Raw genomic sequence first — 27,965 nt, forward strand, 5'->3', positions numbered from 1 at the left:
TTATCAAAAAAAGTTACAGACTGCAGCTTTAAATGTATGTGGCATTTCTGCCATTGAAAAAAAAAAATCTAATTTACTTAATGTTTACTTTCAGGAAAAAAAAATGGTGTAGAAACAATTTTCACATGTTTTTTTCTATTGAAGATTATTTCTTCCATGACAATTACCATTTTTATATTTCAATATTTATCAAGAGAGAAATTCAGAGTTTGTATCTTGCAATTCTGCAACATTTGTGAAATAAAATGTTGCGATTACTTCATCTTATAGTATACATCTTTGTATACTACTTTTATTACATGAGACGTGAGACAACAACCGAGACAACATAAAGAGAATTAAGTTTTTGGTTTAAAAGTGCAATAACAGTAATAAGTGCATTTTGAAGCTGATGTGCTTAATTTGGCAAAAACATTCCACTAGTGGTATATTGAAGGAAAGGTTTTGGCAAAGGCATTTTTGTGTCTCTCTGTGCACATACAGTGACTGTTCTGTATGCAATCGTCACTTAATGCAAGCAACATTGGAAGCCAGTAGATTGAGACAAAAAAAGGAGTAACTTACACTCTCTTGGGGTTGTTGAAGGCCAAGTGTATACCGTCATCTACATTGATAATTTTCAAAAGTTGATTGTGCATGTAAGGAAAAAGCATTGCAGTTGTCAGCCAAGATAGGAAAGGTTTGATTTTCCTAACATTGTAGAACAGATGTTCCCAAACTTTTTTATGCTTGGATTCACCAAGATCTTTTAGAGGGTTTTTCACATAAACATGTACAGAAACTATTGTATGGAAGATGCATGGATATAACTGCACAAACTTAGCATCTCATATTCACCTTAAATCATTGATTACCAGTTTACTAATTAAGTACTATTTTTAGAGTGATTACATTCAAATACAGAAAAAAAATATATATATGTGATATCAAGGTTCATTTATTAACAAAGATTACAACAAAAAATGTGCCTGAAAAAATAAGTCATGTAACGCACAACTTATTTAGTGTTCTGTTATTGTTAATAAATGATCAATAAAAATATAATAAAATAAAACAATGTCCATTCAATAAATGCATTCCTATGATTTTTTAAAATATTTTTATGACTACATACAGTTTTAACATACAGTACAGAGCAAAAGTTTGGAAACATAACTATTTTTAATGTTTTTGAAAGAAGTTTCTTCTGCTCATCAAGCCTGCATTTATTTGATCAAAAACACAGAATAAACTGTAATATTGTGAAATATTATTACAACTTAAAATAATAGTTTTCTATTTGAATATACTTTAAAAAATAATTTATTCCTGTGATGCAAAGCTGAATTTTCAGCATCATTCCTCCAGCCTTCAGTGTCACATGTAACATCAGTCGATCACATGATCATTTAGAAATCATTCTAATATTCTGATTTATTATGAGTGTTGGAAACAGTTCTGCTGTCTAATATATTTGATCAATAAAAGGTTAAAAAGAACTGCATTTATTCAAAAAAAAAAAAAAATCTAATAATATATATTATCAAAATATATTTTCTTTACTATCACTTTTTATCAATTTAACACATCCTTGCTGAATAAAAGTATTGATTTTATAAAAAAAAAAAAGAAAGAAAAAAAATTACTGACCCCAAATTACTGACCAGTAGTGTATATCGTTATTACAAAATATTTATATTTTAAAAACATAGCTTCTTTTTTTTTTTTTTTTTTTTTACTTTTTATTCATCAAAGTATCCTAAAAAAGTATCACATGTTCTGAAAAAATATTAAGCAGCAGAACTGTTTCCAACTTTGATAATGAATCATCATATTAGAATGATTTCTAAAGGATCATGTGATAATGATCCTAAAAATTCAGCTTTGCATCACAGAAATAAATGATAATTTAAAGTATAATGAATTTAAAAATAATTATTTTAAATTGTAATAATATATCACAATATTACATTTTTTTCTGTATTTTTGATCAAATAAATGCAGGCTTGATGAGCAGAAGAAACTTCTTTCAAAAACATTAAAAATAGTAATGTTTCCAAACTTTTGCTCTGTACTGTATGTTGTTTCCACATTAATGCTATTGCCATATTTGGTGTGATTCATTACAGAAATCTGTTTGATTAATTATTAGATTTTTTTAATCGATCTACAGCCTTATACTTCTACCACCTTACCCTTGATCTTAGCCAGAGCTGAAAAATCTGAAAGCGATGATTTGTTGCAAAAGTGTTGAAGTTAATGTACTGTAAAGCTAATATTTCACCCCCTAAATAACGTGTGTCCTTATGTAGGTACTAGAAAACAGCATGAGAGTAAAGGATTAGAGACTTTCTTCAGCCCTGTTGTGTCTCTTCTTGGTCCGCTTTAGCCCAGTACTGCCATTACTGAATGAATTCATTGGGAAAGCGTGCTTTGTTTAGCCCTTTCCCCCTTCTATATCTTGTTTTTCATCAGGGAAAGAGTGGCGTGATAGCAATTCATCTTTTAAGCCAGATGTTCATCACTAATCTGGACTATAACACAATCCCACAGAGAGTGAGCTGACCCATTTATTCCACAGGGATTTTCTCTGTCTCTTTCTTTTTTCCTCATGTGCTTTTTTTCCAAAGGCATTGGGTGAAACTTGATTTGTTATTAGACCGGATGATTTGATGTTTGAGTCAAAGAATATCTTGTTCCTGATCAGGCTTCCATATAAAAAGATTTACTCTTTATCCTCAGTGGAGAAGAAGAGTAATGTACAGCGTTTCTGATTCCGATCTAACTTGTTCTGCAATAATCATACTTGGATTGACAGAAATCCCCATAAAAGGCCTGGACTGTGGGTAAACACACACACACACACACACACACACACACACATGCAAAAGAACATCTGCGTCTGATCCTTTTGTCAGAGAAAGAAGAGCTTGAGAAATCTAAAAAAGGAAAAAAAAGTCTGTCTATTTCAATATTTCTTTGTTTCTCTCTTAAATGATCTTTTTTCTCTCTCTCATTTAGATTTACAGTATGTACATTTCCCTCTTTAACTACAGTGGTTCTCGACTGGTGACCAAAGACCCCCAAAATTTGTCAAACAGTATATAATATTTTCTAGATGCAAATAATAAAATGGGAATAATCGTCTAATCATGCATAGTCTATAAGTCCAATCAAATGCTACAGCATTTTGTCACAAATGGATTTGTAACCTGAGAGTTAAACATTTAAATGCAAAACTGACTTAATATCCCCTCACCCTCAAAAACCATTAACAAACCTTTGCAAAGTAAAAAAAATAAAAATAAAAATGCAATGGTTTAAATACAGAAAAATCAATTCTTATTATAATGAAAATATTGTTGTTTTAATAATGCTAATATAATGATGTTTTAATAATGAGTAATTTCAAAGTTTGACTTTTAAGGACATTTTTGTTTTGTTTTGTTTTTGCAATTAACAATTACGTCACCACTTCATGCCCAATCTCAAATCTTAAAGCACAACCCGTTGAGACACTGCATTAACACATTCTCTCTCTCTCTATTCTCAGTTCTCTTTTTCTCTTTTCACATTATGCTCAGCTTTCTCTTTTTAGCAGTCTCTCTGTTACAAAGCATCCATTGAGCTCTCTTTGCTATAATGTTTCAGCATTTGCATGAAGTTCAATAAATCACCCAGCACACCTTCTCTGTGAGGTTCAGGCTCTCTGTGAGCTTGCTGATCTCCCTCTGGAGTCTCCTGGACTGTTGTTTGTGGTTTAGCGCCGTATGCTAGAACACAAATGTGAGGAAAAATTCAGCGAGGTCTTGTTTCCCAGGCAGGCTGAAGTGGCACATGCTTTTTTCCAGTCTGTGTAAATATGTAATATCACTCGTCCCACGTTGTGTTTCACAGCTTCTGTTTACGCAGCTTTGACTTTACGCCTCATCTATTGTTTTTATTTACTCACTTTCTTAGTGAGTTGTGTTTATTTCTGTGTTTGGTTTAAATGTTTCTAATTATTTACTTGTAGAATTATTTATATTCCACCACACAAATTATGGCAGCAATGATACATTTTAATTTGAGTCAAAACTGCATTTTTTTTTTTTTGAGTTTGCATTGCCAGAAAAGTTTTTTTTTTTGTCCACCAGGATGAAGTGTGACCATAAAATAGATTTTTATTGGTTTATTTTAGTCTTTCCTTTGTAAGTAGTGTTCCTTAAGCTCAAGTGGTAGAACATTACATTTTTAAGTGCAATGTAAGGGGTTCGATTCCCTGGGAACACATGATAGTTAAAACTTGATAGCCTGAATGCAGTGTAAGTCGCTTTGGATAAAAGCTTCTGCTAAATGCATGAATTAAAATTAATTACTGAAATTAAGTAGCCATTTTATAGCCTTATTTATCTTTTAAACATCATGTGATTGTGAAGTTGAGAAAATGGTTTAGTTAACCCAAGGCAACAAAGGGTTAATAATGACGGCACATACATTGTAATGACCAATTGGGAAAAAGGTTTTAGATAAGTAATGAAATTTAACAAACATGACTTAAAGGCTTTTATGTGCCATAATGGTGAAAAGGATAGAGCTGGTCACAGATGTCTTTCTTGATCTCCATCTTAAGTCTTTTCTATACCTGAAATGTGCATTTGAATCATATTCTTCAGCTACTGCACCAGGCCTGAAGCCCAAATACTTATTCCATTAGGATGAATTAGTGTATTCTGGAACACCTAAGCTCTGATGAGTACATTTCACAATGAAGTCTGTGTTAACACTAAACTCACTTGAGATGCCAAATGCCTCTGCTTCAGGATAAATGAGAGTCAGTAGACGGCTGCAATCTGGGGAGGAATGGAAAAAAGAGCATGTGAGATGTGGATCAACAATCTACATCAGCATTATTCTTTCTGACCAATTAAGTGCATACAGTGGAACAAGTAGTCCAATTTATTTATTAGCTTTCACCAGAATCTGTCTTTGTTTCCCCTAGTTTTGTGTGATTGTTAAGAAGCAACTGGTGCTTCTGGCTCTGAAATAATATTTGACAAGTTTAATCGTCAAGTGAAAATATTTGACTTCAAGTTAAATTAAGTCGGACAGCATTTCAGAATAGGCATAAAACTAATAGTGGTGATTACCAGTGGTCCATCTGTGCAGATTTTTTATCTCAAAACTTATTCTGCAAAACAAGATTTTAAATTTGCATTTTTTCTTGTTTTCACATATATATTTCTAAACATTCAGAAACATTTAAGACTTCAGAAATTATGTTAAAATTTTTAGATGTTTAAAACATGATAAATATCTGCCAGTGGGGTAACAAAAATAATCTTAATTAAAGAGCAAAACAAGTTTATTTTTCTTGCCCCGTTGGCAACTTATTTTATTTATTTTTTTCACATTTTGAACAAAATGTATACTTTTTTCAGAAAACCAGGCTTATTCATCTCAAGTGATTTTGCACTCAAGTAAATATCTTTCATTACAAATATATAAATATTCTTAAATCTAGATAAGAATTTACTTTTTGCTGTTTCATCTCAATCTATTTTTTTTATTGCATTTTTTTGTCATTTGTTAAAGGACTTAACTGTATTGAATATCCACTTCTAATTTCAATAGTAAAAAATAGTTCACCATAATGCTTGTCAGTACTTTCACGAGTACACTTAATATTTCAAAGACAATACAAGTAGTTAGGAAATTACATATAAATATGCAGCTGAGTGGGTAAGATAGCACTCTACTGTTCACTTAATTGCTTTAAATAAATTGAAATGATAATTTTTCTTTTTATTTAAAGTTTCATTTTAATTTGATTGCAATTAACATGCAATTTTACAAAACAAACTTTAAGAATATTCTTTAAATTCTAAATATTATTTTCCTATTAAGTTAAAGTGTCCTTATTTTCCAGAAAAACAAGAGAAACAAGCAAAGATATATATATATATATATATATATATATATATATATATATATATATATATATATATATACTTTTTTTTCCATAAAATTGCAAGGCACAATGCACACTAAAAGTGGAAAAATATCCAATATCAGCATGATGTTTATGTCTTAGTTTTTTAAATGGTAAAGAAATATGATTTTTTTCTATTTGTCAGTCTAAAGAGTTTGGTGACGTCATAGTATTTTGCAAAAAATAAATAAAATAAGGTCCCAGATTGTGCTGATTATATAAGAGAACAAAATAGAAATGAATGTGTTGCATTTGATGGAATCTTTCATTTCCTCGCAGTAGGGACCTCGTTCAGTGTCAGTCATTCTCGTCATGGGCTGTAATCCTGTACTGTCATAATCTCTGTTGCCACTCTATTGTCGGTGCTCCACACTGTGCTTGATGTGTGTATGTGTGAGTGACACTATTGAAGAACCAGTGTTTTAGAAAGTAGACTTTCAAAGCAACCTTCCAATACGATTTCTATCCTGAGTGTTTACAAGCCCAGCCTGTATGCTGCTGCTTGGCTTGTCCGGTATCCAGAAACTACCATTCTACCTGAAGTCTCTTTCTTTAACAAATGCCCATGCATTGACATGCATGCCTGACATTTCCTTTAATGGAAAGGATTTCAATAAAACTCCGGAGTGCGGCAGAGGTGTGGTTATGACTTCTGTGTAATTGTTTCTGCAAGTATCAGCCATTAGAAATGCCAGGAGAAAAGAACATCATGCTGAATCAGGAAAGGATGTTTAATAGTATATGGTTCAGTGGTAATTATTAAAAGTACGGGCTATGTGTGCTCTTATTAAAATTAATTATGACCTAGCCGATTCCTATTTCTGTTATCTGCCCATTTAAGGTTTGGCTGCTTTATCTGTCTGTATGGACCAAAGAAGTGCAAAAAGACAGTTATCTAAAAAAAGAAGCTAACTAAGGACTTCTGATTGGCAAGTGCCAGCTTTAAAAACTGTCCTCTTAAATAATTTGACGGATTAATTCTTAAACAAATATTAATCTATTTGAACATCAAAGTTGACTAGATTTTTCTATTTGAATTGTTGTTTCAAAAACAATAGTGATGATTTATGTGTACCCAGAGATTAAAGTCAGGTTTGACATGGATATGATGCATATCTTACATCAGAATGCTGATAGTTTGCATCAGTGCATTCGTTCAAAACTTGATTCATGTTGAACAGATTTTCTGTGAGATGCATGTGAGGTTTGCTCCGTTGCTCTGTCTCTCTCTGTCATAACTTCAAGCTCACGCACAGTCTGATACTCAAAACATACGCTGCTCTTAATTTCCTCATATGCATTATGAGTCAGGAGTGTGTGAATGATGCCTCTCGCTTAGAATGTGAATGGTTCCTATGAATTATGAAGGAAATTCTGATTATATGACAGCATAACCATACTGAATCTAAACATAGACATCATCACAGATGTTCCAAGAAAATTCAATTTTCCACACTGAATTATCCCGGACTGCTAATATCATGTCATTCATTATTTTGCTGGAACTTTCCGTTTCATCTCTCCATCTCATTATATTTTTACATTTGAGCAAATCCCGTCAGGGAGCTTTAGTCCATCTTTGGAAGGTGTGTGTTCATTATTAATATTTTATCCTGCTCATACGCTGCAGGTTTACATTCTTTTCTTCTCTCAGAATTTTTCCTTCATGTGTTTTTATCTACAGGACAACATTGTATCCGTCTCAGTCTCAGAGTCACCTATCAGAGCATGTGGAAATCAAATCCGTCTAACAATTAATTCATAATTTAACTCTGAACCATCTGTCTGTGAATTAGTTAACAATAGTCTTTCATTATTTAAACTCGTTCCAAACCATTATGACACATAAAGGGAGAATTATAATGGCCATGCAAATTATTGTCGAAGAATCATAAAAGTATCATGAATGTGGTCCGTGTATTTGAGCTGTTTTTAGGAGTCACATGACAGCTTTGTGTGAAGAACAGTCCAAACTTTATATTGTTATCCAATGATCTTTTTGCCAATTTAACACTTGTGGTATATTATTTAACTAGAGCAAATGACTCTTTGAAAAGATCCAGCTAAAAATAATTCATTCATAAATACAACATCGCTACTTAGGAGCTCTAATCAATGCACAGATCATATGAAACATCTTATAATACTTTAATGATTCTTCATTTCTGAAATTGTCATTATAACTGCAGGGGAAGAGTGATAAGTACATTACTCAAAATGTCTTTTGTGCTCATGCATTTTTGGAACTACACAAGAGTCAGTAAATAATATTGGCATTTAATCTCTTCCTTTCTTTCATTCTATAGACTCGTTACAGGGGGAATATCAGCGGAAGTTGTATAAGGAGTTGATGGAGAGCTATAACAGACTGGAAAGGCCTGTGCTCAATGATTCTGCACCTATAGTGGTGGAGCTGGGACTCACACTGCTTCAGATCATAGACGTGGTGAGTGTCTGCATCTGCTTCTCTTTCATGCAGTCTTCATCACACCATGCATATTCCACTTCCCGGTGTTTTCAGAGGTGATTTGCAGTTGGATCCATCCTTTACTACTGCATCCACTGATTTCGTTTTGATTGATAAGTCTGTATATCGAGTCTGATGAAGGTCATTGTTCTATGGTTCACCATCAAAATCAAATTAAAAAAGTGTGAAAAGCCTTGAACTGAAATTTGGATTCAGGTTGTACTCCTGTGAAGAACAGTCAATAGTTTAAAAAATGTCTTTATAAAATTTCTAACAGTCTATTTTCAAAGTATTCCATTATAGTATCTATAGGTACAGATGTACATTATTTACAGCCATTCTTGCATATCCAAGGACCGTCAAAAAAGTGCTAAAAAATGCCTTTGATGTAAAAATCCACAGTCTTTGCACAGACAAAGCTGGTTGGTTACATAATTTGAATTTCTTGTTTAAAACCCCAAAATATAAACATAGTGATGCATTATATATATGCATTCTGTAATAAAATATCAAACCACAAATTAGTTGGATGTCAAAAATTGATCTCAGGTGTTTGTGGCTTTAACTGTCTGAAAGTAGTCCATTTTTTATGTACTTCTGAAGGCAACCAAGGCCTTTTGCTAAGTTTTATTAAACCATTTAATTTAATAAAAGCCTTTATTGTTAAAACTTTGATTTCCTTAAATTAACCGACTACAGATCCACCCCCCCCCCCAATATCACACAACAAAACAGCTTTAACTTACCAGATAATAGATTAACTTAAAAAGTTTAAAATTCAGCAAGTTACATCATGCATAATCATGACAAATCATTATATGTAGATGTTTTTATGTAGTAATACTTAATTACAATAATTATTTTGAAGCAGCCCTTTAAATTCATATAACATCTTACCTTTGGAGATTGCACAAATAGGATACAGGACAAATTGGAGGTTAAGAGCAATACAAAATATTATTCTCTAAACTCTTTTTATTTTTTTTAGACAATAAAAAGAAGAGACCATTTAGAAGATTATTTTTCCTTAAGATAGCTTTGTGCATCCAGCTCCACGGGAAAAGTTAATTTTTTTCTCAAAGTCTTTTTGAAGACAGTGTGACACATTTTCCTTTTTCATTTTATTTCGCCCTTTTATATGCCAGACGAATACATATGTTGGTGTCACTTCTCAGCAGGAATCCCTGAGCATGACAAAAACAACATGGAACATTAATAAGACATTAATAACATTTTGGCTTAGTAGCCGTTGCTCTTGACAGTTTATGCATATTAATCATGTAAGTATGTAGGCATTGAATAAAGTGGACAAAACATATGTAAAATAAATTAATATAAAGAGATTATTTAGTAGACACTGTACTTTTTATCTTCAGACTATTTTTGTTCAGTCTTTCCCCATTATGCTGCATCTCCAACTTTCTGAAAGCATTTTCAGTATACATATGGTTAATCCACTTGGAGCTTCTTAGTATATTAGGCCAAAACTATGCACAGTTTGATATTGCAACATCAGTGAAAACATACATACTCTGCACTTTAAATTTTACCCTAAAGGATTAATGAGGTTTAGGTCTGCTGATTTGTGAGGCCATCGCAGGCATTTATCACCATCCTAGCGTTTACAAGAGTCTTGAATTTCACTTAACAGCATGCAGTTTAACTTTATCATCCTGGAATATGGGTACATCATGAGTGCAATGCGTTTGCATGACAGATTATCCTGTGAAACAGCTGATGAGCATAAAATATATATGCAGATCACTTAAAAGATTTGAAGGTCAAAGAGTATCATTTCTTTGAACCTTCTAGATGTTGTATAGAAAACTGTCAAAATGTATTTTAAGCTTTTTGTTGAATTTAAATAGATTTTAACCATATCCTATGCAAACAAAAACTTGAGAAGAAAATTTAAATTAAAAAATAAAAGTATGCATGCCTGACTTTCCCATTTCTCCGGTCCCAAAGGCCCCATCACCCAGCTGAAATCTATCTCCATTCACCCATCACAGTGTGTGAATTGTGAAATATCTGTTTATCCTGTGTGTTCAATCATGGCTGCTGTGGCATGGCTCTTGTGCAACCCCAGATGGCGGGAGGCCCATAGGCTATGACTGGGATGCTGTGAAACTGTGAACGCATGAGTTGTTCTCAATCAGCTAAGGGGGTTTGGGGTGGCAGCTGCCACACCGTTCTACATCACCATATGAGTGTGAGGATAGGTGGACTGTGAGAAACAAATGCTGAAGAATCCTTGGCATTAGAAAAGGCCTGTTTGATTTGTCCATTACATTGCAACATAGAATAGAGTTGATGTGGAAGAAAACTTTCCTTTATCAGAAGTGGCTTAATTGGAAACAGACTGTAGTTTTAGAGGACAATACAGAAGTTTGGAATTTGATAGGGGAGTGGAAGCCAAACAGTTAATGATCTAGAATTGAAAACATAACAAAGGTTCAAATTCAAGGTTGATATTCTTTCAGCTCTGTGGACAGACCCTACGACCATTTTTTAGGCTGTTTTGTTTACCATAGAAAAATCGGTAACACTTTAGTATAGGGTCCAATTCACACTAATAACTAGTTGCTTATTAGCATGTCTGTTATTAACATATTGGCTATATTAGTGATTATAAAGTACATATAATGCATGACATCCATAATCCTACCCAATACCCTAAACTTAACAACTACCTTATAAACTATTAATAAGCAGCAAATAAGGAGTTAATTGAGACAAAAGTCATAGTTAATGGTTAGTTAATAGAGAGAATTGGACCCTAAAATAAAGTGTGACCGTTGATTGTTTTACCAGAAACACAATTTTTCCTTTTCAAAAAAGATTTTTCGGTCACACTTTATTCTAGGGTCCAATTCTCACTATTAACTGTCATGCATTATGTACTTTATAAGCACTAATAAACAGCCAATATGTTAATAATAGACATGCTAATAAGCAACTAGTTATTAGTGTGAATTAGACCCTATACTAAAGTGTTACCCAATCAACCTATTGGGTCAGCGTGTCAGACAAATTAATATTCAAATAAGCATTGTTTCAACATTTAAACATTATCCATGTTGTCACGAGGGTGTGTGAATAGTGTTAATCGACCACATAATGCCGATAATTTGTATATACTCACCAGAAATAGGAAACAAGAAAGAGGATGTTTATGTTAAACAGTCAGTACTGTTAATAGTCAGTGACTATAACTATAACTAGTGGTCGACCGATATATCGCCTTAGCCGATATATCGGTTGATATTTGGTATTTTTTAAATATCGGCCAATAAGTCTTTCCATGTGGCTGATGTTTTTTAAAATGGATTATGACACCATATCATACTTCCTCTTAAGACAAGCCACTGTGACATGAAGCCAGTAAAATAACCAATCGACATTCACTTTCTAACGTGACGCTATGTTGTGTTACATATAATAATACTTTGGCATGCAATCTTATTCAAATGTACGGTCAGACATCAGATCCGATGGGAGACACCGTTTGCATATGTTCATCCACATAGAATAGTTTTCCCCCCTTCAAAAAAATGCTGATTTTAGGCAAATGTACAGCTCAAATCATAAACAGCTTTTTTACTGAATAATTCATGTGAGGGCATTAACAAAAACATGAGGTTCACATTTCCGCTTTTATACCTCCTGGAGCACTGGCCCGGTTTACTTGTGTTGTCAGAGTATTACTGTATCCATAGTTATAAGCTACTAAAAAATTAAAATTAAAATTAGACAAAGGGACAGGTTCAGTTAATTTTCTGTGATAACCAACTAATATTAAGGTTTAACTTGTTCTCAACCGGGAACTTTCCTTTAAAAGAGGTCTTGTGGAGGGCAAACACCATGTATTAGATTTGACCCTATGTGTATGTGTTTACATGTCTTTATAATGGTTCAGCAGACATCTAACGTGAATTCTGGGAATGCAGACAGCAGTATATGAGGGCAGGTTCAATTCAGGGCAGGAATCTCTCACACTCACCATCTGCCCAGAGAACCTGTGACCTCTATCCTGCTGTCCTCCAGCCTCCATACTGTACAGTCCCGTCTCTCTCACCACCACTCTTTTTTTCAGAGAAAGACCAATCTGTTCACAGGTCATATTTAGTACCAGTGTTATACAGTAGCTAAGACAAGCTCATTTGTGTCCAGACCAAGACCAAGTCTGAGACCAGGATTGGGTTGAGTCTAAAGCCCTATTCGGACGGGACTAGTTTTACAGGGGGTCATTAGAGAAATCTGCGTTTCACAGACGTACTTGGTGATTTTAATCCCGCCCGAATCTGCCACGTCTGTGTTTTTCTCACACAACCTCTGTGATAATTCCAGAGCAAATTACCTACCGTTTTTCAGCAAACTCAGTGATCCTCTGAGAAAACTAATCCCGTCCGAATGCGAATGTCTGTGATTGCTGGTGATATTTTATTTCACAACGCGTTTCCTTGTGTGTTTTGGCCAACGTGAATTACCGTAGATGCTCTTACTGCGCGGATGTTTGATATATTTGCTTAGCGGCAAATAAATAATAATAAAAAAATAATACAAATAATAAAATCAAGAGCAAGATCGCGTAAACTGTTAATACCGGCTATTGTAATATCAGCATCAGGTAAGATTACTCACGTTCATTTATGTAACGTTACATTTAATTAAAAAATAAAAAAATAAATAAAAAGGAAAACAAGTTAAACTAAAGGAACCACACATTAACATGGTTTTACTATACTAGCCATTTAGTATTTATTGTGTAATAATACTAAGGCAATCATTCTGAATGAATGCAATGCACGCATACAGAGCGCGTGATCTCTGTGACGCCCAGATGCACAAATCAGACCCTCCCACCTCTGTAATAAACACAGAGATACTAGTCCCGTCCGAATTGGTACATGAAAATCACAGACGTCAGGTGGTAAGAATCGAAACTCAAACGTAGTTTAGAAAACTAGTCCCGTCCGAATAGTGCTTAAGATGAGATCGAGACCAGAAGTGGGTTTAATTTTCAAACAGGGTATCTTTTTATAAATGTTTTTCCACAAATTCGGTCAACATTTGCATGCACTCTTTCTCTATATATCTCTATTTAACATACAGTAAATAATAAACACCTACATTTCAGTTTGTTCACATACTGTGCACTACAGTACATGACAGAGTGACTGCAATTTCTCATTCTCAAAGCATTCTGTAATCATTCAACTTCAGGTTTTCCATTTCCCATTCCAAGCTTGTTTCCTGCTCATTGGTAAAAAAAAAAAAAAAAAAAAAAAAAAAAACTTTTCTCTACTGAAAAAGTTTTCTCTACTGTATATCACACATTTGCACTGATACCTCTCTACATTTTCTCTATATCTATTATGGAATCATTGTTGATTTTTTTGCTTTACTCGTTTCTGAGAAGACAAATTACCCTCCTTTAGATTTTATTCCATATATTAAAAGACATTTTTTTCAGCACATCTCATTTACTTCCTCAACAAATCTCAAATCTCCACAAACCTTGTGTTTAGCATTGCATTCATCCATTAAATTAGACAAAAACAGTTTTTGCCTTTACATTTTTGCAGGCGAAATCCAGTAGGAATCCATATATATCCATATAAACATACATCTATAAACACACATTATATCAATATTTTTATTTCTATGTCACTAACACCACAGTGTAAGAAAGTGTACAACAGTTCACTTTCTCGTATTGCTCACTTACTATTGTACTACAGTATGGGTTGCTAACATGTTATGGTCATGATTAATACAATCCTCGAACGAGTGAGAAAACTCAATGCCTTCCAAAATGTTACTCGCTCCAAGCAAAAATCGTGTACGCTTTGCTCACATACTGTGGTGTATACAGAGTGAGAAAGATAGAGAGAGCGAGGGTATAGATAGATAGGGCCTAGAATAGTAGCTCCAATTCTTCATAGTTCTGCTTCATTGTTCACTTCCTCGTATCAAGCGAATATTGCTATAGTCAAATCCTCAAGTGACAGTTATTATTATATTCTCTATTTAAAGAGCCTCCATACTTACGGATAATCTCCTGTCATCTGCAATGCATGCTCATTTCACAGTTTTCCATATGAAAGATTAAATTTATCGGTTCACCGAGCAAAAACGTTCACACGCCCTTTTATCTCCGTGCGATCACAATAGTCAGTCAATGCTCATTACCGCAGGTTTTCATGTGCTTCATTTCCTCTATGTACTGTAAAAGTGTTCATTCTCAGAGTTGTGGTGGACAGACTCACTGACTGTGATACAGTCTGAATGGGTTGATGAGCAAAATCAGCACTAAATAAGCAGTTTATGAACTCTTAATCTTAAATGTGTCTGCTTTCTGGAGATGCAGATATAACGAATGAACGATATACAAACAGTTTACAGTATGCGAGAGACTGTGATGTAACACTAATGTTTAGCATGTGCACAGTGATTAGCTGTGCATTACAGGGAGCTCTAGTGAATTGGCAGATTAACTGTGTATTAGTGTTCACAGCAATATGCTAGCAAGTTTGTATGCCTAGTTAATAACTCAACCGCATGTGAACAGGTGATAGCATCCCCTCAGACAAATAGCTCATCCCTAATTATTTAAAAAAATGTTAAAAAATTTATATTTTAATAACATTTCCCATGAACTGTAAAGTACAAAATTGCACATAAGTACAAGTAATGATGTGACTATGATTAACAGCTTATAGTTTGCAGCTTACAGTGCAACTAATTAGTCTGTAATTACACTAACATTTACAATTAATTACACTAGCTGGCAGATTAATTACTAATTTACACTAGCTGGCAGAAAGTTAATCAAATGTAAATAAGGCCCAAATTCCCAGTCAAATGGAACACTTGTTACTGCAGTAAGGTATTCAAATACATTATTGCCCCACAATCAAGAACTACATAAACTGTATTTTTTTGTAATTGGTTGTATCATAATCTTAATACAGTATTTTACTGTAGCAACTGACTTTTAAATCCTGTAACATCCTGGTAATTTAAGGTGATGGAGATATCAGCAAATTCCCTTGTGAAAAAAGTGTGCTTAGTTGTATTGAATGTGGACTCCTAGTGTTCTTAAGCTTAATTTTTTTTTTAATGTCACTTTCCTAGCACACCTTTTAAAAACACTTTTAATTAAGAGTTTTACTTTTTACTGCTTGGTTATTTAAACTCTAGTGTGTTATTCAATATTAAATGTATAATATTTATATTTATTTATACATTTTAATTTATAATTAATATATTTTACTCTTTGTATTTATATTTTTTATGAAGTTGCAGTTTATTATATATTAAATATATTGACTCAGATATGATTTAAATATAATAAATTGCAACTTCATTACAAATGTAATCATTAAGTTTCTTAATGTGGTCTCTTTTTCACAAAGGTGACTTAAATACAAATCAATGAAATGCATCTTCATCACTTAAATCTGTGTATAGAGTTAATAACTCTCTAGTTCAGAATTACATTTACAGCACTCTTAGTATTTTAAGGTTTCTTTAGAAAGCATTCTATTGATCTGTTTTAGACAAGCAAAATGATTTGAAGCTCAGATTTGGCAGCTGCCTGAAGCTGTGTTCATGTTTCAGTGGGTTTCAGTTAGACTTGGGTGTGAAACTGTGATTTATGAGTACTGGCACATATATGCATGAATAGATTAGCTTAGCCGTGAAGGTCGAATTCGTAAATGCAGTAATATACTGTATACTGTGTCATGTGTTTCTGAAAATTAAGCACAGTACTCCTGTTTACAATATATTTGGCGGCAATTAGCTTAAGCTTTAAATACACTAATCACTGATTTATGATAAAAGATGTTGAAAGATAATTGTTTTCTGTGAAATAATCAGTACTTATTACTTTTGGATGAACAGGAAAACTGACTGAAGTCTACACACATTTCCAAAAGACACATTCTGCTAACTTTCTGATTTAGCACATAAAAACCACTTTTTTGTGAGTGAAACATTCCCTAAAATTCCTAAACATTTTTCTTTTTAAAAATCGTATTCATTCTATTATAGTGTCTTTAGAACAGGGTTGATGCTTTTTTTGTTTTTGTTTGGGCAGTTACTCACTGAACTATAGCTGAAGCCAGAAACAAGAATATCAAATGGTAAATTGATGACACTGTGGATCACTCCAGGTCCAAACTGAATGAAATGTGAGGAAATGTGAGCTGACACTTCTCAGAATGAAACCAAAGTCTTTGATCATTTAAAGCTGAATGTTCTAGAGCTCACGTAAACACACACACACACACACACACACAGATTCTGACACAGATCGATGCATGGCGAAGTGAAGCTTTAAAGCCCAAGAGGTTTACTGCGAGATCTGTATTGTAATGGTGATTGTCACATTGTGAATCTGCTTCAAGGTTAGATTGCTCCTATTCATTGGGGGTCATAGCTGGTCTCTTCTGGCCTTATCTCAAATGCTCCAAAAGGCAAAGTCTGTGGTTGAGTGTGTGAGAGAAAGAGACAGATAGAGAGCAAATGGTACACAGAGGGTAAAAAAAGAAAAGAAAAAAGTCTTTGTTCATAGAAAGGGTTGGGATTATAGAGGCAGAAAGGAGTTTTGTTCAGTTTGAAGTAATCCCTCATTTATGTCCTCATTTGATACTGAATCTCTTTTTCTCTTCCCTTTCACTGCTACAGGATGAAAAAAATCAGGTATTAATAACCAACGCCTGGCTACAGCTGGTGAGTTTCTACTTAGTTTCCTTTTGTACTCTTTGCATGTGTGTGTAATAAGGCAAATACGTCCTTTTGGTAACATTTCCGGGCAGCTGCTTGCTTACTTTTTACCAAGAGCCACATCTCCTCTCTTCTTGGGAAAGAACAAAAAGCTTTTTAAATCAGCAATAAAAATAACTCATTGATTTAAGCCTCTATCTACATTTTTGCAAAGCTCCTAAACACACCTATACATACAATTCACTGCAGTTTCCAGCAATTTCCAACTCAATACCAGTGGCAGTAAAACACCAACAACCTTCTCACACAAATTATAATTACAAGAGAGTATTGATTAATAAAGTCTTGTTTTCATATAGTTCCTTGCTAAGTAAGCCTTAACTTGCATGAGTTATAAACTAATATATTTTGGCATTTACATCATATGTACCATATGTATGCGTTTTCTTTTGTAGTAAACTTGCTCAGTAGCTCACCTGGTAAAGCATTCTGTTTACTTAATTACGGAGTAAATTCTAGACTTTACTTTTTTTTAACTGAAAGGACTTCCATTCCTATGTCTGACATATTGGATGTTATGATTTCTGTCTTTCATTTACTACAAAGCGGTCCATGTCCTGCCTTATACTGTCATGTGATAATTTTTGAAAGTCTAATGGCGATATGGCTTGTTTTAAACATAACCGTCATTGTGTTCCTGTCTTGCTCAGTTATGCCTCAGTGGCATGTCTTCCTCAAATGCTCATTGTTCAGACATCACCCGGAAACCACAGCAGAATTATTTGAAATTTAAATACGGTGTTCCAGTCACATGTCTCACAGGTGGCAAACAAAGGTTTCAGACCTCAGAGCAACAAGATAATGACATTTCAATGGCTTCTTGGTAAAATGTCATGCCCCTTGGGCACATCAGGCAGATTTACAACTAAAATAACAGCTTGAAGTGGAGCAGGACCAGGTCTATGTCTGGGAGCTTGACTTATAATGGGCTTTCTGACTTCATAAGATAGCTGTTTGCATTAGGATCAGTCTGCACATGGCTGCCATCCTTTGGTGCACCTTCGTTGGATTGCATTTTTATGCAGCTTATATTTTGTTTCACTTTAAACAATAGAATAGAGTTATAAACAAATTTCAGAGGAATGTAAATATAAATGTTGGTATTATATTTAACCGCATGACTTACTGTAAATGAACAGCATTAAAAAAGCATGAATATGCCATGAGTTTGACAAACTGTTTTTGGCTCCAAAGAGTGGTTTAAAATGAGCAGCGTTGTCCAATATAGTCTTGAGAAACATTAAAAACCAAAGTAATTGCTAAAATGCCAAAGCACAGAGGTGTTTTAAAGGTGCAAAACATAAGCACGTTAAATATATTTGGTAAACATAATCAGTTTAAAAGCGGGCATGTGTGAAATTTCATTAAAGGCATGTTTGCAAATGTGAATAAACTCAAATAGCACCAATTAGACTGGTGCCAACTGTGAGTTTTAGTGGTTAAAATGTGTTTCTATCTGTCTGAAACATTGCTCATCTCTAATTCACCTTTATTGACCTTATCAGCCATAATGCATGAGTTTAGCCAACTGAGCACTTAACCATGAAATTAAGCTGGATAAGAAATTTTCCACAAAGGGGCAGCTCTGATTTTGAACCCAACATTCAGACCAGTTGCTTTCCAAAGTGCTTTCCGAGCAGGCTTAGAGACAGACCTTGCACAGATGATCACCCACAAACTGACTCGAATGTGGTGGTTTAGAGCTCTCAAATTTTAGCACAAAGTACTATAGTAACATCTGTCATCTACACACCTCAGTTGCTTTTATATATATGATTATAAAGCAGACTTAAAAAACTGATTTTGAATAGGAGTTGCATTGTTGCAGAGGTCTTGTTGACTTCAGCCTTTTTACTGCTAAAACCTTCTGTCTGCCTGTCATTCCTCATGTTTATGCATGAAAAACTGGTAAAAATTAAAATAATAATAATAATAATAATTAGGGTTTTCAAAAGTATTGTTTTTCAAAAAGCATTGAATCTCTTTCCATCCAAGTTCTAGCCTCAAATTGTAAATAATTTCTATATGATTTAACTTATAAAACTGTATAACCAGTTAATTTAGATATCACTTTGTGAAAGGTCGAATTGTGGCATTATCTTAAAAGATCGAATATTCAATTCTAATATACAAAATGTATAAAGCATGCAAATAATAAAATATTAAATTGGTTCAAAAATTTACTTCTCACCTAATCTTTTATTGGTTCTAAAATCTTCAGTTTTGCTTAAAACATGAAACTGCATGTTACATTGTGAAGAAAGTGGATCTGTTGTTTTCTTCCCATGCTTTTATTGGACATGGTGTAGAAACCGTATGTTCTACTGTAAGTATGTGTTGCAGTACATCTCTGAAATAAATGCAGCGCACATTCCCTGATCCCATCAAGACGTCAGTGCCGACCAAGTCCTCGTGTCCACAGAGAGAGGCAGCGCCTCGGGGAATACGCTCACTAAAGCACACTGGGACATCTGAGCCACAGACACACACACACACACACACACACACACACACACACGCACACAGATGTGTGGGACAGAAACTCTTCTTTCCTCCTGACTGATCTGATGTGATCTGTGAGGATGAAACAAACATGATTTTCTCCCTGTTGTTTTAACTCAGTTAACTGTGCATCAGTGAACACACACACACACACACACACACACACACACACACACACACACACACACACACACACACACAGTTATCAGAAATAGTTGAAAGGTTGTATTATAATGACAGCTATATGTAATAAAAGAGTTAAAGAGGGACAAACATAAAAAGATGTCCAAACTACAGAATTTTAAATTTTTGTAGAAACTACATTTTTTTCACATGCCTTCTACCAAAATTTCCAAGAGTTACAGGCATAATTAATCCAAAAACTTTTCTTGTTGTAGGAACCCATCTATTGTGTAAAAAGCAGAAAGAAATGTTTTATCTGATGAAACACAAAGTCAATATGTAGGTAGATGGTTTATCTGTGTTCTTCAAGCTCAGGTACTATCATAAGGATACGTATTTATACGTTACTGCTAATCAACATGGCATTTATCACTAGAATACTACAAAATAATACAATTTCAGCCTCATTCTATGAGAATCAGTTCATAAAAGGAAGTTATTTAAAACACTTGTTTGGAGTAAAAATGTTATTATTCTCATAAAGTGTACTTTGATGCTGTTGTACAAAAACAAAAACAAAAAACAGTTAGCATCTTAGTCTCTTCTGTTTAGTTTAATAGTTTTTTGGTTTGTTTGTTTTCTGTATGCAATGATGTGTTTCAGTGGTCAAAAGAATAATTTGACCGATAGCGCAGTTCTTTTTTTAGATTTGTAGATATCATGTTATATTGTTATTGTGAATTTTTGAGGCCATTGTAGTGAAAAATAAAATATTGTGACAGAAATAGTTCCAATTATCAAAACAGCAAGTCTAATTTCAGAATGCAACGTCTTGTTCGGCTTTTCTCAGTTGAGGGCATCTCTAAACTCATTTAATAGAATAGTAGTGTACTTTATGTTGCTTATAAAAAGAAAGACTGCTTGTGTGATGCTTAATAAAGCTTTAAAAAAAGACTCTAAATGCAGTGTGGCGCCACATAATACAGTGGAGAGGCAACTTTAGGCCAGAGAAAATATAGCCAAGAGCCATCTCTGAAGAAGGATCAGGTGCAGTTCATGCACAAAAAAGTGAGATGTCAACACACATTACTCGTATTACAATATTTGACCGACTATATTTAACTTTAATTATTGGCATTTAAGAGATTTTTTTTTTTGCAAACACATGGTGTTATATACAGTTTAGTGTATTGCATATGCATGCGTCTTTGCTCTGTGTCATACTATTTGTGTATTATGTCCTTATTTTCTTATTTTCCAGTGGTAAAGGTGCATGTGTGTACCCTGGGGAGACCCCAGCTGTGTGACTGTGTTATTGTGTTTTCTGAATGTGTGTGTAGAATATGTTTCTGTCTAGCTATCAAGCATTTTAATGATGCTGAATCTGATGTGTGTTTCGTGTATTCAGTCATGGACGGATATCTATCTGAGCTGGAACCCTGATAACTACCCTGGTGTTCAGACCCTGCGTTTCCCGTCCAATCAGATCTGGACACCAGATATTCTGCTGTACAACAGGTATTGGACACATAGTCACATTTAGATCATTTTGTTTGCTTGGAGCCCACAATAGTGTGTTCTTCTTTCTGCCTAATAAATTTACTCTACCAAAGCAATAAGCCACATGAGGCTGATCAGTTATTTTGCCATGCAACAAACTCCAGCTAATTATTATAAGACATGAGCAACAACAGTATGATAAAAGACACTAATGAGTACGTCAAGTGGTTACACTTTAGTTTAAGGTTTCCTATAGTGTGATTATAGACTAATATACACAGGGTAATATGAATTAACATGTACTTACTATAGGGTTAAGACTAAACATAAGTTAAATTAGGGTTGTATTTGCTTGAAATTATGCTTTATCTACTATTGCAAGTTTATTTAAAGTGCATCAAGGAAACTGTGAGGAAAACCAGCATGGATATTCCTTATCAGATCTCATCACAACACGAAAGTCATTCATGTTTGCACAGTGACATGAATTTGTGTAAATGATGAGGGTATTTCAGTTTTGGGTGAACTATCCCTTTAGGCATTATTATATCTTCGATATATAATAGGTAGATTCGAGTCACCATCTGTGCCATCTGAATGGAAGTCTATGTGAAGCACTCAGTTTTATAACATCATACTTCACTCTAGTTGCTCTTACCACAGAATTGAGAGCTCAGGCAATAAAGAAAGGCAGTGAAACATCAGTTTACACATTGCAAGTTGGCATTAGGGGACACTGGAGGCAACTTTATTTTTTTATTATTTGTAAAAAAAAAAAAAAAAATGTATAACTCACAAACTAATACATTTCCATCTGCAAACAGCAGCAGAACAATTAAAACATTTACACTGAGAATGGTTTAATCATAATATCTAATTACGAATTTAAGTAAGAGTGTCATAATAAAACTTTTAAGTAACAATTTATACATAAAATGGTAAACGCATTAAAAATACTGTGCATTAAAAAGCCCACTTTTTTAGTAAAATGATCTTTTTTTTCAGATAGGGGTGGAAATATAAGTACATATGTGCTGAATAAGTGTTAGCAGCTTACTTTTCATTGGAAATATAAAATCAGTACATCATTTGTATATAATATAATTATAACATATATTAATGCGTAGCAGTGTATTTGCAAAGTAAACCCCAGTGTAAACACTCTCTCACTTCATACTTAATGCCCCTCATCTGTACTGTTATACATGCTGTCGTGTTTGTGTGTGCCGAGAGATGTCAGATGTAGGGTTATGTATTATTATTATTTAAATCATAGATATTGAATTATATCATATCAGCCAGTGCCTCGTTTTGTTTTGCTGGGCCTTTAACATCAGATGATAGTGTGTCAAGAGCTTGTGCCTGTGTGTTTTTTGGCAATGTATATTAATAAAGGGTATAAACCCAGGCTTATTATAACTGGATTGAGTACAACAATAATTAAAATGAGCTTTTATTTTGGTTCAGAACTACAGCAACATATTGTGTGCCAGATTTTGTGTGCAACACAAGCAGATTACAGCTGCGTGATTTAATGAGTGATGAAAACTACTGGGCTTGAAAGACAATGTAATAAAAAAAAAACATTTGGCAAGTCACTAAGAACATTTCACTAGTTTGCATCCTTGAAAGTGGTAAATAAGAGAAGGTTCTGTAAGAGAAACTTACATCTGCCACTCAAAGATCAAGTAGTTTGTAGGAGGAAGGAAATGTAATATTTAAATCTACTAAATATACTACTCAGTTGACTTAGTAATGTGTCCTTTATTCATTGCTCTATTGGTCTGCAAACAGTTTATTTCCACCATATTAGTTAATAATACCATCCTAACAATAGCATTATGTTCTGACCAATACATTGGTTTTAATTGAACACATTTGTCATGGATAATTAGAGTTGCAGTTAAATGTGTCTGTGTGATAGAGAAATGGGAGCTGTGTTTTGTGTCAGTGACTGACAGCAGTAATTGGCTTCTCTATGGGCAGGCTTCATAAATCTGCATTATGCAAATTTCTTTTGTCGTAGCTTGACAGGTGTCACCTCTTCCTAAAACTGCATTACAACAACTTACTTGCTTTGTGAGGAAAAGATGTAAATAGCTTTTAATGCATCTTCTGAATTCTGCCAGATCATGCACGCCTTAAAATACCGCGCATGGTCACTTGTATCAATAACATTGATCCTCTTTTCAGGAGACTTTAGCTAAAACATCAGGTCATATCAAGATGAATACATTAAGAGAACATGCAAGAGATGCTGACTTTGCTGTCTGACTCTGAGGATGAGGCAAAAGAGGATAAACCTCTAAAGACAAGGCAAGATGCAATATTCAATGAGGGATGGGATGCAGTGCATTGTGCCAATTAAGCAATCTAATGTAAAAGTGCAGGACAGAAGCTAACAAAGAATGTGTGATCATCCATTGATTCTTCTATTTGTTTTAGAATAGATAGATGTTTGGTAATTTGGATGAATCTGATGATTTAGTATGTGTCTGTGTGGATTTTCTTGAGTGAAGATTGATGGAGAATGCATCCGTGCACAATGGAAAGCTGTCAATTTCACGTTATCTCAGAGAGGCAAGAGGATATGGTCAAAGAGACGCTTCTTTTCTCAGCTAGACAATGAACCACCTGTTGTTCACGAAAACCTTAAAACTGAATATATGACGTCAGCTACTAACTAAAGAATATTCACTATTAAAACTGCTCTCTGTGAGATTTCAAATCTGATTAAGGGAAGCATAGACGCCATTTAATACAACAGTTTTAAACTGGAAGACAAAACTAATTACAAATTATTTTTTGTTTATATACTGCATGTTGAATTAATGCAATAAAAAATATAACCAAATCAATAATTAATGCCAAGTGTAAGTATTCATTGTTCAGAAATAATGGGCTAATTTTCGTAGTTTTGATTTGAATCCTTAACAGATTAGCCATTGACTTACTCTTGTACAAGCTCAATGGATATTTTATGTTGAACAAAGGCATCATTGTGAGCATGACAGGTGATTTGTATTGCAAATTGGTAATTTGCTGGCTGGTTCTCGTGTGTCAAAATAATTATTCTTTGTCATAATGTGAGATATTGCCCCTTTTTTTTACTATGGCTGGCAGCCTTCTTTCAGTTTGTCAGGTTGTCAAATGTCAAACAAGCTTTTTGAGAAATGGAAAGGATTAGAGACATTATTACCTTGGCAATGCTGCTGAAAGGTCATCTTTGACGTCCAACAGCAAAGAGCAGTGACAGAGTTAAAATCTCTCTGTACAGAACTTTGAATGGGATTATGTTCTCTATGAAAAAAAAAAAACCTTTTAGGACAAGTTTTAAGATTGAAAGGTTAAAACCCAGCATACGGGAGCGTGTGCTCTTCCGGCAGAAGTGCCCTAGGACCCATATAAGGAAATTCCGCTCCATCTAACGTCACACAGAGCCATACTCGAAAAAAAACTTTCCGAAACTTGTGACAAACCGGAAGGAGTATTTTTGGAACAGAAATACTCCTTCAAACGTACAACTTAATTTTTGAAACTTTGTCCATGTTTAGCATGGGAATCCAACTCTTTAACAGTGTAAAAAACTCAGTATGCATGAAATAGCATTTCACCCCCCCTTTAAAAAAATAAAAATAAAAATAAAAACTACTAATCAGTTTTCTATTAAAAACTATCAGAAATTGTAAATTTTTGTTAACTTAAAATAAAAGAAAATATTACATGAAAACATAAATATACATATAGTTACTTGCTAAGGGAACATTTCAAATTTTTAAAGCTGAAATACATATAAATAGATATAAATACAAAACACACACATATAAATATATATATACATACACATGACATGCATTTTTCGGCATTTTTGCATTAGCATCCACAGTGCCTGAAGCTAGAGTACATCTACACAAACAAACACACTGTACTAAACACACACACACACACACACACACACACACACATATATATATATATATATATATATATATATATATATATATATATATATATATATATATATATATGTGATGCTCATTGTGTTCCCACATCCCTGTCCACTCACATAAACACAACTGCAAGCTACAAAAACTGTCCAAATACTAATTAAATGACAAATATGCCAAATAAAAGATCAGGACATGTGTATAATTACTATGAAATATTTAAAGCCATATTTCGTACCTCCTACAGGTACATACAAAAAAGTCCTAACTGTCATTGAGGATTTATTACATTATTATACAAAGGTATTATCAAACGCCTCTGTCCCTGCTCAGATTTGACCTGATTTCATTTCATAATCATTTGCTGATGGGACTTTTGGTATGTATGATTAATTATGGATAAGTTTTTGAGTAATACAGGTGCTGGACTGCCTCCTTTGTAATCACAGTGCCAATTGAACTGGACATTTTAATCAACAGAATATTAGTTTTGTGGGAGGTAGAAGTAACACAAAGGACATGGACACATATATTATTCTATAGAGAGCTACTTGGATTGAAACAATTGAAGGTCATTTGGAACCGATCACATTGTGTAAATAGTAAATGGTTTTTGATTGGCTAGTGTGTGTTACTTTATGAAGATTACAAGGCAGCAAACATTTCAAGAATGCAGTTGCTAAAATATATTCTGACTGAACTTTGTTCTGTATTTCTCGACAGTGCCGATGAGAGATTTGATGCCACCTTTCATACGAACGTCCTGGTTAATGCATCAGGTGCTTGTCAGTACATACCACCAGGTACAATTTATTCTTGCTATTGTATCAACCAAACAAATACACCTTTGTTTTAAACTGAAGAGATTAGTTAAGGATACACAATTTATTGCTGCTAATTTGATCACTCACCAATAGTAGAGATTTTTTTATTTCTTGGTTAATAATAGATATTCAGTTCAATTTATGTTTTAACATTTACATTTATGCATTTAGCAGATGCTTTTATCCAAAGTGACTTAAAAGGCATTCAGGCTATAATTTTTTACATTTAGATTACATTTAACACTTACTTCAATTTAGTTTAAACTGTTCTTTTAGTATCCTTGATATGCTTTTATTATATAATATAAATAATATAATTCTTGTTCATATATTAAATTTTTTCATTTCAATTTGTTAAAGCAATTTAGTTTTTGTCACTTTATCATTTTTTTTTTCTTTATTAAGCTTTACTTAATAATAATGGGCATATTTAAAAAACCTAATCATTGAATTGCAATGCTACATAATTTTTAGCAAATCTAAATAAATATCCATTTTCGTTCTGTATATTCTAATATTTTGATGTAAATTCACATGTAGCAGTTAAAATGCACTTATTTTGTCTTTATTTAGACAAAATAGTGTCAAGTTTCTAAACTCGATCATTTAGCGGTTATCTGCCAAAATGAAAATAAAAAATCATATTGGCTATTTTTCTGGAATTGGTCACACTTTAAGGTCCTATTATCAGCATTAACTAACTATTAAACATGACTTTTGCCTCAAACTCCTAACTTGCTGCTTGTCAATAGTTAATAAGGTAGTTGCAAAATATGCTCATGCAGAATAAGACATTAATATATGCTTTATAAGTACTAATAAATAGCCAATACACTTGTAATATGCATGCTTTATAGTGAGAATTTGCCCTTAAATTAAAGTGCTACCCAGAATTTTAACCTGTACTTTGCTGAATAACTCAATTAGAGAGAACTTGCTTCATTATTTTATGTTTCTACACTTGTTGTTGGTCTGCAGTTAGTTTTGCAGATTTATTAAGTTTTATATGTGGTATAGTTAATAGAATTTTCAACAGTTCAACATGATTTTCTCTATTGCTGTGATTGATTTTGTTGATACGTGTGTGTTTGTGTGTAATCACCAGGTATTCTGAAGAGTACATGTTACATAGATGTGCGCTGGTTCCCGTTCGATATACAAAAATGTGATCTCAAGTTTGGCTCCTGGACTTATAACGGCTGGCTGCTGGACCTGCAGATGCAGGCGGTGGACATCTCCACATACATCCCCAATGGAGAATGGGATTTAGTGGGTAAGAGTGCCTGACATTACCATTGAGATGATAACAGAGAGCTTTCACCAGGTGGAGAAAACAAGCAGAGGCGGGGATCTGTGTGCAGGTAGTTTAATAAAGTGACAAAAAATGAAACAAAACACAGGCAGAACAGCAAATGCAGCATTCAACAACTGGCAAAGCACAAGAGAAATACACGTTAGTTTGCATAGTTTTTGTTGTATGTTTTTGTAATTTATTATTAATAAAATATGTATATATACCTTATATATGTTTTTTTTTTCTTTTTTTTTGCATCTTTTGTTTTTTGTTGCTTTGCATCTAGCTGAAATAAAATAGTCTTTATATATTTTATTTTATTGTAGTTAGGCTAATGTTTATTTTATTTCAAGAAATGAAAATGTTTTATGGAGTGAGCATTTTGTGAGGAAACAAATCCATTTTTATGAAAGCATTGAGTACAAACACTGTGACTCGCACATTCTTTTGTTAATGCTATAGATCTGTTTGCTTTTCACACATTTGGAGGATGAGTGTCAGTAATGTATTAGTGTGTTTTTGTGTTTTTGAATGGTTTCTTTGCCTGGAGGGAAACTATTGA

The 27,965-nt window shown here is 33.6% G+C and overlaps 1 protein-coding gene across 1 annotated transcript in view; it reads left to right on the forward strand.

The window, feature by feature from the left end:
• Nucleotides 1-27,965, forward strand: part of LOC113107055 (neuronal acetylcholine receptor subunit alpha-7-like) — a 36,386-nt gene that overhangs the window by 2,179 nt on the left and 6,242 nt on the right. Inside the window, exons 2-6 of the mRNA XM_026269213.1 lie at nucleotides 8,257-8,396; nucleotides 17,115-17,159; nucleotides 21,247-21,356; nucleotides 26,009-26,088; nucleotides 27,215-27,382. Of these exons, the coding sequence (XP_026124998.1) occupies nucleotides 8,257-8,396; nucleotides 17,115-17,159; nucleotides 21,247-21,356; nucleotides 26,009-26,088; nucleotides 27,215-27,382 (543 nt within the window). The remainder of the gene's footprint in view (nucleotides 1-8,256; nucleotides 8,397-17,114; nucleotides 17,160-21,246; nucleotides 21,357-26,008; nucleotides 26,089-27,214; nucleotides 27,383-27,965) is intronic.

This window comes from Carassius auratus, chromosome 1 (assembly GCF_003368295.1).
Source record: "Carassius auratus strain Wakin chromosome 1, ASM336829v1, whole genome shotgun sequence".
In the NCBI taxonomy this organism is placed as follows: domain Eukaryota; kingdom Metazoa; phylum Chordata; class Actinopteri; order Cypriniformes; family Cyprinidae; genus Carassius; species Carassius auratus.